The sequence below is a fragment of the Syngnathus scovelli genome, chromosome 14, assembly GCF_024217435.2.
Source record: "Syngnathus scovelli strain Florida chromosome 14, RoL_Ssco_1.2, whole genome shotgun sequence".
NCBI classification, from domain to species: domain Eukaryota; kingdom Metazoa; phylum Chordata; class Actinopteri; order Syngnathiformes; family Syngnathidae; genus Syngnathus; species Syngnathus scovelli.
Window position 1 is genome coordinate 11,457,599 of NC_090860.1, and position 13,541 is coordinate 11,471,139.

General features: G+C 44.1%; 1 protein-coding gene across 6 annotated transcripts in view; it reads left to right on the forward strand.

The window, feature by feature from the left end:
- qkia (QKI, KH domain containing, RNA binding a) overlaps nucleotides 1-13,541 on the forward strand; it is a 47,389-nt gene that overhangs the window by 7,445 nt on the left and 26,403 nt on the right. For all 6 annotated transcript variants that reach the window (XM_049741358.1, XM_049741359.1, XM_049741357.1 and 3 more), the window contains exon 2: nucleotides 8,473-8,615. In XM_049741358.1, coding sequence (XP_049597315.1) covers nucleotides 8,473-8,615 — 143 coding nt within the window. The remainder of the gene's footprint in view (nucleotides 1-8,472; nucleotides 8,616-13,541) is intronic.

The window sequence follows — 13,541 nt, forward strand, 5'->3', positions numbered from 1 at the left end:
CGTCTGCAATCTTGTGTGCCGTCTCCTCGCTCGGATTCGCAAAGCTTGGTGAAACCTTGAGCGTGAAAGAGATTCATGGGTTTTTTTTCCCCTTCCCACTTTATAAACGATACCTTTGTAGTCCTGTGTGGCTAGCTTGTGCCCACGGGCGCCACTTTGTGACCCCATGACCTTGTTCCCCATGTATTGTACCTCCATACATTTCTATAGACATTTTTCCAGTCACTGTCCCAGTCTCGTGTCCCTCACTACTAATTGCCTGGGATAATGTTGCCACTGTCAACACACATGCTAACATTAGCTTAGCTCTGTTAGCTCTGCAGTGTTGTCATCTCAATATTCTCTTTGATAAAATTAATCTGTTGTTGTGTATGGGATCATTTTGTTGACATTTTAGTCAAAGGATTTCATTTGTTTTATGTTTCCAACCCAAACTCAGTCCAGCTAATAATTCGGTCAAAGTTGATTTGAAAACAGATGTAGCACCTCACATGTGTGGTAGTGTTGTTTGGTTCAGTAATAAAGAAACCCAGTGATGTTTGTAAATGCTCCGCTGAAAGTTTTGCACACAGAGAGCAATAGCTGTTATTTTGGAACTGACAGACAGGAGCTGCAGGCTTCAACAGGCCTTGTGGTGACGGATGGATGGGGGGAGAGCAAAACACGGCGCTAGCTAGCTCACACCTATCTTGTGATGTCACTTGTTTGTCTTCTGTCTAAGGCCACAAAGACATAAGCAATGAGGCATCTTGTCTATGGGTAGCGGTTGACACGCTACCCCGCTATTCAGGAGCTCTCGTGTTATTTTGTATCTGTCGCAAAAACACCAGACTGACAACAAATTGTACGTAAAAGGTGCAGACAGTCCCGGCCGGCTTTTGTCTTCCTTTTCCTGGCATCAAAGCGTCGGAATAGTAAACGAGTGACCTCATTCTCTCGTAATGAGAAGGGATGAAGGGAATGCGCTCGTTCCTCATTCCGTCATGTTTACTCACATTCTCGGCGTTGCGCTTTTTTGGCAGGCTACCGATGTTACAATTACAATTAAATGTTATCAACCGCTGACTGATTGACGACGCATATTTGTCGCGATGGAATTTGTGAAATCCAAACAAATACCTCTGATACTCTCACACCGATACCACCTCCCATATTAGGACATGGTTGTGGACAGGAAGCAAAGTTGTTATCTTGGCCACCTGCATCCACAGTTCCTTCCTTCTCACATTTGCTCCCCTTTACCCGCCAGACCTTTCCGGCTATTGTTGTCGGACCAAAGAGGCCCAACCGTGTTTAAGCGTCGTTACAACTGTTTGTGCTACAGGTCCGAAAACATTCTAGCGGTTTAACTCGAGTCTCCTGACCACGATTTGCTCTTCCAATCGCGTCGTAGCGCATCCTGAGTCTTCATCCTGTTATTCTTCCTCCTCCTTATCATGCATTGTCACATCCCATGTGGTGGTTTACAGAAGGCATCCTGTGCTTTATTTAACACGGCCATTGTTGTGCGTTTGGGGTGGTCGTTTTGCGAGCCAACGCCCGAGGCTGCATGCAGGCTTGTTGCTTTGTGTACACATCAAGAGCTTTGACTAGTTAGTAGTAGGTTCAAATAAAGGACTAGAGCTTCTTGACTTTTGTCTTCTCCGTTCAACTGGCAGGGGAAGTTAGTCAATCTTACTATTACAGTAGTATGATTTTTACACCCACGTCTGAGGTTAAATGACAAGTGCTGTGGTTAGAAAACTCGCACGACATACGATTCCCCCGTCGCTCACTCTCGCAGCATAAAAATGAGCTGTCCCCCCACCCCTTTCTTCAGAAGGAGGTCTGAGTTTGCATATCTCGCACGTTACCGTTTGAGGCGAGCTGCGTGTTTTGGTGACTGATAAAGGTGCAGCGAGGAGATATTTGCTGAGCTCAAACTGACTTTTTTCAAATGTGCAATGAAATTATACATTTTTTAAGAGCTTGTAAGGAAGCATTCGGAATTAAAGTCGCTCTTTTTTTATGGTCTAATGACGGTCTAGTATAGTAACGTCCGTTGCCTTTTTTGGCAGCTATTAAGATGTCACAGTCGAGCTTTCCCTGACAGTTTTACCTCCGCCTATAGCAGAACCCTGGCGAGTTCACAAAACCGGCGCTCATGGCTCATTGAGCCGCCAGAACTCAACCCCCATCGAGAGGTTACGCATCATCAAACGTGCTAATTTTAGTGTGGGGGTCTTAATGACAAGGCACTTGTTTTGCTGCTGAGAACTGTTTTTGTTTTCAGGGGGCCTTGGGAATATTCGATAAACAAAACAGGCACTTGTTTCCAATGAAAGCTCAACACATGCTTTTGAGTTTCCGCCGCTTTTAAATGTGCTTTTGTTGGGCGCCCTCCTCGCCGCATTTCACCATGTTGTATTTGTCTTTCATCATCTTTGCCTTTCCTCCAGCGCGCCTTCGTGTCTGACCGTGTTTAATCAGCACGAGCCCGACGGTAGAGCGCCGCAAAAAAGTCATTCTCCGGCTGCCTTTTTTCACCTTCTCTCGCCGACACCCACGGAAATGATTATATAAATTAAAAATGACTTTGCAGATTGCTCTTTTGAGCCAGGCCGTTACACCCACGCAGCTCTCTGCAGGCTCGTCATAGGCGAGCAAATTGTCCATGCCTCATGTCTTGATGTTTACAACTCAATCCGTTTCGTTGTGTTTCATGAGACTTTGATGGATGACGATTTCGGAGTCGCTTTTCCTGGTTCTTGTAGGAAATCCGAACTAATCCAAATGGAATTGATTAATCGATGGGCCGATCAGTATCGGATTTTTACATTTTTACATAGTTGCAACGAGGGCTGTCACGTTGGAATGTTTTTTGAATGGATTAGCGATTCATCGGATACAATTTTACTTTGTATTTGTGTATTGCTAAACATTTTTAGTATGTATTTAGTGAGAAAAAACAAATTAAGCAATATTACAGGAGTGGGACTAATGTCCTCCTCACATTTTGAAACCGAGTCAATTTCTTGTAACATGTTTTTCCCAAGTAAAAGCAGATGTTTGCAAATGCCTTGTTTTGATTAAACACAAAAGACAATCAGTCTGCTTTTATGAAGGACTACAGAAATCAGAGAACAATTATTGTTAAGAGGCTGAAGTCAGAACATTTGGACCATTCCAAGTTAAACAATAGCTCCAAGGGATTGTTCCGAAAATTGTCGATTTATGTAATGGATTAGTTGTCGATTTGTCAATTACGTTTGACAGCTCTAGTTGCAGCCCAAAAAAACTGTGCAATATTTTGAAAATGCTGCTTGATTTTTTTCGTTTGTGATGACATGATTAATGTTAGCAAATTGTTAATGGATTAAATTATATCCCAAGGACCACACAAGTGCTACCTTAGGGTACATTTTGCTTTGATTTTAAATTCTCTTTGTGCATAACAAATCCTTTGTACAGCTGTCTTCCATCACAAAGAGTCAAGCCGTTGTAATTCATTTCAACATGTACGTTTAAGTGTTTTTCCTTTTTTTAATAAAAAAACAAAAAACAACCTACCATTAGAGCAGGTCAAGCAGCAGGTCAGTAATCACAGGTTTGCACACATTCATGGCGGCGTGATTGTTCTGCTCCCTGGGTGGACATAAAACGCCATTGACCTCAAGGCTAATTTTCCAGCAATGTACCGTTTTTTTTTTTTAACCTCTCCCATAAAAGTTTTTACGCAACCCATAAAAGTATTTTTCACATCTATTCAGTTCAAACACACGGAATGGAGGTATGAAGTCGAGCAGAGAAGTTCTAGCCAAAGGCCTTCAATCTTGCAAAATCTCATTGAAAAAGAGCCTCTAATAGAAATCAGCCGGTTCTCCTTAAATCTGATTTCCTTCAGTTTCCGTGTCACCAGACTCGCAATGAGACCCGGGTTAGTGAGCAAGTAAGCAATGAGGTGTGACTCTATCTTTCCTGCCCGCGATATTTGCTTAACAGATATTTTCTCTTCGGCAATTTTTTTTTCGTTAGCTTTGGTCTCGAGGGATCCCTGCTTTCAAACGCAGCGGCTCATTAGCGAGGATATGTGGGTGTTGTAATGTCAAGCTAGGTGTTTGCTTTTATATATATTACATTTAGTTAATTTGGTACCAGGGTGCACATTCCTGTGCATTGCTTGAACTGTAGCTGAACCAAAGTGTTGTGTGTGTTTGTGTGTGTTTTTTTCGGCCTGCTTCAAACCTCATTATTGATGATCACAGAGCGTAACGTGCTGCTCTCTGGGGCTAGTTGGCTGCAATATGCATGCGCACACCCCGCTTTGTATACACTCAATGCAAATCTGCATTATAGACCTGGACAAACATTAAGCTAGCTCTGATTGTTATTGGCATTCTTCTTCCATTTATTACCAAGACAGGCCAGATGAGAGCACTTGCTCTTTGTCTTGTTTGCTGTGTACCCACCCACGTTATTACTTTCCTCACCTAGCTCCCCAGAGGAACGCATCGGGAAATCTTGTTACGCCCCGGTCTTTTATTTAGTGGCCGATGTACTTAAAGACCTGACGTTGGAGCTTTTGGCGAATCCCTGACACATAAATCTCGACCCGTATATGCCAGCAAACTGCATTTCTGTCTCCAGCCGTTTAGACCTTTCCATCTGGAGTGGGGATAGCGCTTCAATCCACATCTCGTCTGGATTCAGGAACTCTGTCGATGAGTCAGTTTAGTAAAACCATGTCAGTGGCAGACAGAATCTGTACTGGTCACATTACCAAATAATTGTTTGGTGCTGCTATTCCGAGAAATAGACTTTTCAAAACGCACGTGGGTGTTAAAGTTGGCCAAAGCAAACTTTTTTTTCCGAAACGCCAGCTCCAGGGACGTGAACTTTACAAGCTTATGTGGGATTTTTTTTTTTTGTACGCTGGCCTCAACTACGCTGATAGTACATCACACTCATTAAGGGCTTCGGAATAGTTTGTGTGCTAACATCAAAGGGTTGCGTCTGGTCTACTGTTAAATCAAAGATTAGCAAGTAAAAATAAGACACAGGCACGAGGGCGGGCGGACGCGAGGAATCCTTCTAAGGAGAAGCTGGATGGAGAGAGGAGGCAGCTGTGAAGAGATGATAAGCCCCAGAAATGCATCCGTTTTCATGGCTCAGTCACCTCCACCGATGCACCCCTTTTTGCTCTTTGCATTAAATAAAAATAAAAAAACTTACCGTCTTTCACACACCCGGCTCGTCAACTGTTCAAGTGGAGTGTTGTCTGGGATAAAGTCATCCGTGCCGCGATGCATTAAACATCCCGATCCCCTTCGTTGCCAGACTTTGCAACGTCTAAGTGAAAAGGCTTGTTCCTCACCCGTGTCTGTGATTGACTCGATTTTTTTTTTTTTAATAAACAGATGTGTCTCAAATATTCCCACCATTGGAAAATGAACAATGCAACGATTAGATCTCTTTGCAGCTGTAGGGTTTTATTTTTGTCCTAATGAATGCTGCGCTCTAAATTAAGAGTCACGTTCATTCGAGTGGAACTGATTTAATTTAATTTGTTTACCTTTGTCAGACTGCCCCCCCCCCCCATCACTTGCTCCATCTTTGATCTCTCCTCCGCCAACTTCCTCCCGACGCTGTTTACTTTCATTCGATCTGAGGGACTGGCGCGTTTAAAAAAAAAAAGATCCCTAACCCATTTTTCTTTTTTATCTTATCCTTTTCTTCTATGCGGCCTTGTTTATAATCACATTTCTGGCTGAATGAACACAAAATTCCAACTCATAATAGTCGACTGCCAAAAATCCCTCGACAGATGAGCTTTTGAGAATATTTCAAGAACCCGTTTCTTCTGCAGTTAACAATCGACTCCACCGACTGGCGTGTCCTTTTTGTCGCCGCAGATTGGAGGCGATAGGGCAGTGATTGCGAGAAACAAAGAGATAAGAATAAAATGAGCAGTTTTAGCAGACGTCGAGGGTGTCGGCAGGAATGAATTGTGAATACAGCTGCAGTCCGCTGGCTCAGCAGTTCTTTTCTTCTTCCTCGTTACCCTATAACCACTCTCAAGGGCGATTTTCATTCCCCCTCTCCCTCTCCTTTTGTCTGAGGGAAATGTGGACAATTAGAATGACTTTGTGTGCATTTTGCCTGCATCCTTTTGGCTAAACAGACAACTCGTGACAGCAAGGCAATATCTTTGAACGTGTTTGCAAAGTCAGCTTGCAGACGACACCGCAGCACAAATCAAATAACGGAAATTCAAAAAGGTCGGGACGCTATCTGTTCCGCTTTCTAATTATTTCTCATTGGGATCAATTATATTAGGAATGAATACATCCAAACCAGTTCATTATAAAACCCGCATTTATGTGTAATATAGAGCGTGTACCCTTTAAGGCATAGGTGTCAAACCCAAGGCCCGGGGGCCAGATATGGCCCGCCTTGTCATTGTATGCGGCCCGTGAAGACTTTGTGTCAATACTAAATAAAAAAAAAGTTATTGCTAGCATTTTTTATTTCCATTCATTTTTAAAATATTCTAACTGTTCTGGCCCTCCGAAGGAAACTGACTATGATGCGGCCCGCGACAAAAATTACTTTGACATCCCTGCTTTAAGGCGTCTGAGAATCGAGGTATCACCGGGCGATCCCATCTGCCGCCGTTTGAAGAATATTAGATGGCCTGCCCTTGTCTGTTAATATTCCTTTTATCTCTCTTTTGGGCCCCTCCCCTCCCTTATCCCTCTCCTACAATCAGGCTTTTCTGCCACGCCGGACAGCTAGACAAATGATTTTGTCACTCCGGCGAGGTGTGGGGTAATTTTGCGGTGAGTGCGGCGCTTCAGAAAGGACTCCCCGCATTGAAATTAGAGGTTGTCAAATGCTACACGTCTCCGCTGATAGCCTAGCGCGGCCCTTTATGTTAATGTGGCATTTCGGCAGGAGGAAATGGAAACAGCGGGCGGAGGGAGGGCAAGGAATGAAGGTGCGAGTGGTTGTTTTCACATTTATCTTTCCCATTATAAAATGTTGCTGTCGATGGTCAATATTGCAGATCACTTTCTTTTTATCATCCGATTTTTTGCAAACATTTTGGAACGGTTTCATTTCAGGAAAAGAAACGACGCGCTGCCTTTTGCAAACACGCGGCGCCGAATGAACATCTGTCCCGCCGTGTGCACAGCGGCGATCAATCATAAGAGCCAGCGAAAATGGCTTTGTCATTTGGCCACTCTGCAGTCAGCGCTTTTATGGGAAGGCTTGTCGTAAATCCCTTCAACAAGGACGTACATAATGTTGCAAACCTTGGACCGGCACCCAATTGTACACCTTAGAATTTTCGTCCTTACGACAAACGCCTACCTTCTTGGTTTGTGACGACAATGTTGGTAAAATCATCAGGTGCCATACGGTAAATGCAATTAGTCGATTAATCGGCGCAGAATTCAGCCTACTAGTCTCACAATTTTTTGGATGACGATAGGAATCTGCGATGACTTCATATGGGAGGGTCGGAGGCATAAAACTGATACGTCCCTAAGGTGTGGTCCCCTAAAACTGCAGGCCAGATGTTCACGTCAGCCCATCGATCACATGGTCTGAAATGGGAATTCCCCTCGTTAACGTAATTCCGCTAGTTGTTTGGGGGATTATTTAGCTATGTGACTGTATCCATAAATATTTGAAATGTGTCCCCTTGCGTTTGGAATGACTGTATATAGATCTGACCCACCTTCCAAATGAGCTCCAATCCAAGGTTAAGACTTGGAGGTCCTTTTCAAAATGTTAATATAGCCAAGTGTCAAGTTCCCTTGCAAGTGTTTTAATTTAGAGCTCTCTCTCAACTGCCCTGATGTCATTCCGCGTGATAATTCAAATCCGTGCATGATCCCTCCATACATCCCGCATGGTTCGGCTCCCAATGGTTTCAATCCGGGGTTGTCAACCGGTGGTTCGCGGCCCACTAGTGGTCCGTGGCGGTATTGCAGGTGGTCCATGAAATGGCAAAAACATTTTTAGAAATAATATAGCTAGGATTCCTAAAATAGACATACAGATGCAAAATTATAGTCCGCCCTGAGTTGCTTCTTGCTTATAATGATGGCCCCTTGAACAAAACTAGCTGAAGACCCCTAGCTTAAATGATGGCACAACAAGCAAGCACGTGTGACCAAAATGTGTGTCACTTAGTAATGGCTGCAGACATTGATCCCCCCCCCCCCCATGACCTCCCCACATACACTGACCCCCCGACCCCACCCCTGCCGATTACTATTTGACTGCATTGCCTTTTAGGCAGCATGCTTGTCTCCATTATTTACAGCAACTGTTCTGAATAAGGCCAACTTTGGTTATTATTCTGTCAAACTGTTCGTCTTTAGTTTCCTTCATCAAGTTTTATCTTAACACCGAAAAACCCAAAAGAATCAATACGAGTGATCCATTTGACTGACCATTCTATGTTTTTTTTTTCTCTTCTAGAGATCAACAGAGTGCGCAAACACATGTACAGCGATACAGTCAATGGCCTTGTGGACAGACACCCCCTGGAGCTACCTGAGCCTATGGGACCCATGGTCTACCTGCAGGAAAAACTGTTTGTGCCTGTCAAAGAGTACCCAGACGTAAGTACCGACATCTCATATTCTGTCTATTAAATGCTTCGGGTCCTTGTTTGACCGAGCAGCGCCGGTAAGTTAGCGTTATGTTTACAAGCTGCCAGGAAAGCTACTAAATTAATTAGTCCCCCCTCCCCTGGTGGCTGAGATGATTCAGTAATGACCTGACCTCAGCAGGCACGCATTCAAAAGGACAGATCACGCAGCAGGAACGGCAAAGCTATCAGCCGTGATGCTTTGTCACTGTTATTTTAGTTTGCACACGTGCGTTCGTCACATCCCCGAGAAGCGCCCGATAGCGGCGTTATAATTAGGTGCGGTGATTGGGACCGAGGGAAATCAGCGGTGGGTCTTGATGGAATCATGGGGCTCTATTCTTAGAGGATATACCTTGAGATTCCACATGTGCAGTATCTGAGCAATCACTTTTTTTGGTGTGAGTCAGGGTGAAAATTGAAAGGCCAGAGATGGTGGAGGAACTACAAAAAAATGCTTATCGCCATCTGGCCAGCACTTAAGGAAACAGTAATGATGATTGGGGCCTGAACCAGGGAACATTTTCCACCTCTCAAATTTCCAAATGCTTCACCAGATTTCCCTTCATCCTTAAAGGCCCGTTGGGGGAACAAACTGGAGAATGGTGACGCCATTTTCTCTCTCACTCACCTGACACAAAAGCTTTATCGTTGTTTTTTCCATCGCTTGCACGTGTCCTCGCTTCCATTGCCGCGTTGGAAGTACACTCATTTACAATGCCCAAATAAATACGCTCGTTACACAGCACACATTTATAGGGTACCTATAAACCATCCCTGAGGTACACCTTCCGCATTCCTCTCTATTATTTGTCTGGTAGACATCTTAAAAGTATGAGCAGGTTTTACAAGTGCATCGATTATTTTTGTATGATTTTATTATTATTTACTTATTTCCTTTTAGGGGGAAAACTAAATTTGGACGTTCTTAGTTTATTTACTGTACAACACTTGGCAAATTTGTCATTTAATTTTACATAATTCACTAGTCTGAGTCTGCCCGTTTGTGTCCAGTCATGCGTCTCTCTCTACTTAAAAGGCAAGCAGTTAGCCAGCGGTGCACAGAGCTGCTTTGAGCGTCACCGTGGCGACCGTATCTTGACTGACAGCTCAGTCACAGGCTATCTGATTGCGTCCACCTTCAATTAAATGCTATCTGGCGCCGCCGTGGCGCTTCTCTTCCCAGCGCACGCCGGCGTACACACGGGCAAGCCAAATGACAGATGGCAACGTCATTTAAGCTGACCTTCAGGCATCTGATAGGATGGGCGTCTTTAAATATGGCGCCCGTTTATCCCCTTTGTTGGACGTATTAGCCGTTCAGTGGACATCCAGTTGGATTGACGGAAAGTCGCCTTGGGTTCAAAACGTTTAGGGACAGACTCGATTGCTTTGACTCTTTCTCGGTTATATTTCCAGCGATTATCTTAATGGTAATGTATCAGTCTAGGGCAGTAAATTGCTGAGTACACTTAACTCAGTTAAAATTGATCTTTTGATGCGAATAAGTCGGAGGACTAAAATATCCACCCAAAATAAATGGAGGTGCATTTAAGTGAAGTGTGTGTATCTGGAAGATTATGGAAAGTCATCAAAACTTCACAACTACTGTGGGGGGAAAACATCAGAGGTTGGATTATGAAGACCGGACGTCCTGCACCTTATTGCGTCGCCGCTGCGAAATTAATCGGTCACATCCCAGCAAAGGGAAAGTCATTAAGCTCGTTCCCATGGGGAGGGGGGAGGGTGTCATCTCTTATCGTGCTGACAGCTCATATCCTTCTGACCCACCTTAAGTCATTACCCGGCTTCCAAATGCGCTGCCTAACATCTCACCTCTGCGCCTGCAGAATTCTTTGGTGGGGGAGTTGACGGTCATGTAAGAGAAGCCACAGGTGTCAAACTCCACCAAGGACATCTTGATTTGTTTTAACACTCAGAAATAGTTTGAAATTAGAATTGAAACGGAATTGTGAAACAAAGTGAATACGCACTGTTAAAAGAAAAAGTGAGCTCATATAGATATGGCTCACTTACTTACTTACTTTTCCCCACTCTTACTTTAATGTCAAAGTTTGGCAAGTGGTGAACTCTTCTCGCTTCTTTGCTCCAAAACCTGAGCTGATGTCAATCTTGAACGCTTTCCCATTTCCCCCCTCTACCTTTTTCCCCTATGCCTGCAACCCCACAATAAATCCTAACAGAATTATCAAAGGAGGCCACGGATTAGGTGTTAAATGCTGGATGTGCTAAAAAGAGAGCTTTGAAGTCTACGGGGGCTTTCAGGCAAAAAAAAAAAAAAATGTCACCGTTGGAATCAAAACAAAATTTACCTTCCTCCATCACTCGAGCCCTCAGACCTTTCATGTAGCTCACACCGCCGCAGTTTTGTCCACCCTTCATCTCCATTTTGCATTCCGTCCTGTCGGAAACGTGCCAGTAGCTGTGCATTGTGGCTTCGGAAAGATGAATGTGCGACCGGAGGCGGGCAGGCAGCCAGCCAGCAGGTGGCGTGTGAGCTTCTGTGTTGCAAGTGACCCCTGACGACTTTGGGTATTGTTTCTCAGTTGCTGCAAGCTATGAATAGAACAGGAAGGAAAATATAATCGGAGCCATATGTTCGTTCTTTCGATTCTTTCGATCAATTAAAAATGGCCGAAATATCATCACGTATCGCATAATTCAGATAATCGAAATCAAGGAAGCATTGTCTCCAATAAGTGTCAATTCTACCTCGCTCTGACACATTGATGAAGCGCTACTCATTTCCATAAACCCACGAGACGATCTAATATGTCATTGGTATTCCCTGCACAGCCCGTTAAGCCCCCCACACACACACACACCCAGAGAGCACTCACTCGTCCTGATCTCATTTCCTGTCTGCACACTGCCACAAACAAACGCAACAATTGTCCTGCTTCTCTGGACATAGTGGGCGCAACTGCTATTGTTTCATCACACACACATACACACACACACCCGTGACAATCAGCTCTGGGTGTCTGCAAGAGTTCAGGCCACATTGCGGTTTCACGTACAAACACACACAGGCACGAGCGTAGATATGCACACAACATAACCCGCCTGTGGTGTAGCGATAACTGGGGCTCCCAAAAAAAAACCTCCCTTTAATGTCATTGTAAGCCCTTGTCCTGAAGGGGGCTTTGTGTGTGTGTTTGTCTCACATACACACACACGGTTTGTAGGCGCACAGCAAGGAGCTTTTTCTGTTTGTATGTTTTGGAAAATGGTCGAAACTTTGAAGTCATGAAAAGGCACAAGTGAGAAGACTCGGTGAATTCAAGTATTGTCTGCCACGTGTAGAGTATGAAAGAGTTTGTGGCGAGAGCAAAATTGTTTTTGTCGTTTTAAATATGATAGTAAGGCAACAAGAGGAGTTGGAATGTGTAATAGAGGACGCTGGAACCGTCATATTCCTACTGGCGGCAGGGGAGTAGAATTCCTGGCAGGTTCGATGCCTTTCTGATGACTCAATTTTTGTTTTTTGCTTGAGACTTATCATAGATAGATGAAGCATCGAGTTTTATTCTGTGTTCTAAAATATGGTGACAGATACCACAAGTTGAGGGATAGTTTTTTTTTTCCCCCTCTGTCTGGTCGGTTTCATATTTCAAGTATGTGTTTCCATAAAAACACCGGCCCACACCCGACTGGTCAAACCAAAAGAATGCAGAATTGGAACGGTTTTTTTGTTCGTTCGTTCTCCCCCTCAGTTGCTAGCGACCAAACAAAGATATTAGCGTCTTTTACCTTTGCACTTGCGTGTCATCCACTCCTTAACCTTTTCACTCTTTATTTGTCCCGGCTCTTCTCCGTCATGAATATGTTAATGAGAACGACGGGCTCTCTGTCAAGTACAATTGTCATCAACATATCCGTGTCCTCGGAGAGCGGCGAGTGTCGCTGGGAAGGGAAAAGAGAAGCCGGCGTTATAAAATATTGAATTGCTCTTTCCGTGTTATTTTGGGCTTTGAATCCATCCAACCGTTTTCAGTTTATGGGCCTCTAAACATGTCGTATGTCCATGTGGTGCTCTGTGATTTAAATAAGTAGTTAATTTATTCATGCTTTGTACGTCAATTTAACGTCACTGTCGACATCCTACAAGGGAATTTTAGTCTTTAATGGATTCTTTCCGTTCTGCTGCTTGAAAGCTAAGTCGCTAAACAACCAATAAAAATGTTTTAACAAGTATATCAAATCGCCACCAGAAGCGTCCTTCGGAACACGGCCGCTTCGAACTTTTCAAAAGGCTCCTAAATTGTTGACAATAAAAGTTCGAACGATCTCAGTAAACCAATGCCGACATGTTTTAGAATCGGGTGTTTTTAGCAGTTAGCTTCTTTAGCAACACGTCGTTTCTCTCTTTACCCAAACCTCTTAGACAAGGCGTTTAGAGTGAAGTTAGGTTTTATTTCGTGTTAATCTACCAAGTCCGTGTTTTTATTTTTATATCTCCGGGGCCACCAGAACGGTCTACCAGAACACACGTCCAGTACAGAACAAACAAGACAAGCCGGGTGCCATTTTGTTTTTTAAACCAAGTGGTGCAGTCTTCACACAAGAAGCAAAAGGCCAGTAAGCAATTGTCTAACCATTAAAAAGTCATTTCTGCCCATTTCAACATAAAATATTAAGTCATTGAGGTAGTTTGAGGCAGTCTTGTTTTGTGCCAGCATGTCTTCCAAGGAGGGGGTGCTGCGGAGTGTCGACCGCATGGCCGCACGCATTCTTCAGCAGGCGGTTATGCTCATAAGTAGCCCATTGCACTCGTCTCCCAGACGATTAAAGTAAAGTATTCTATGTCCCGTGCAACCGCGGGGCGCGCCTCTCCAGCTAGACGTGTTCAAAATGGCAGCCGGGAGTTCCTGAC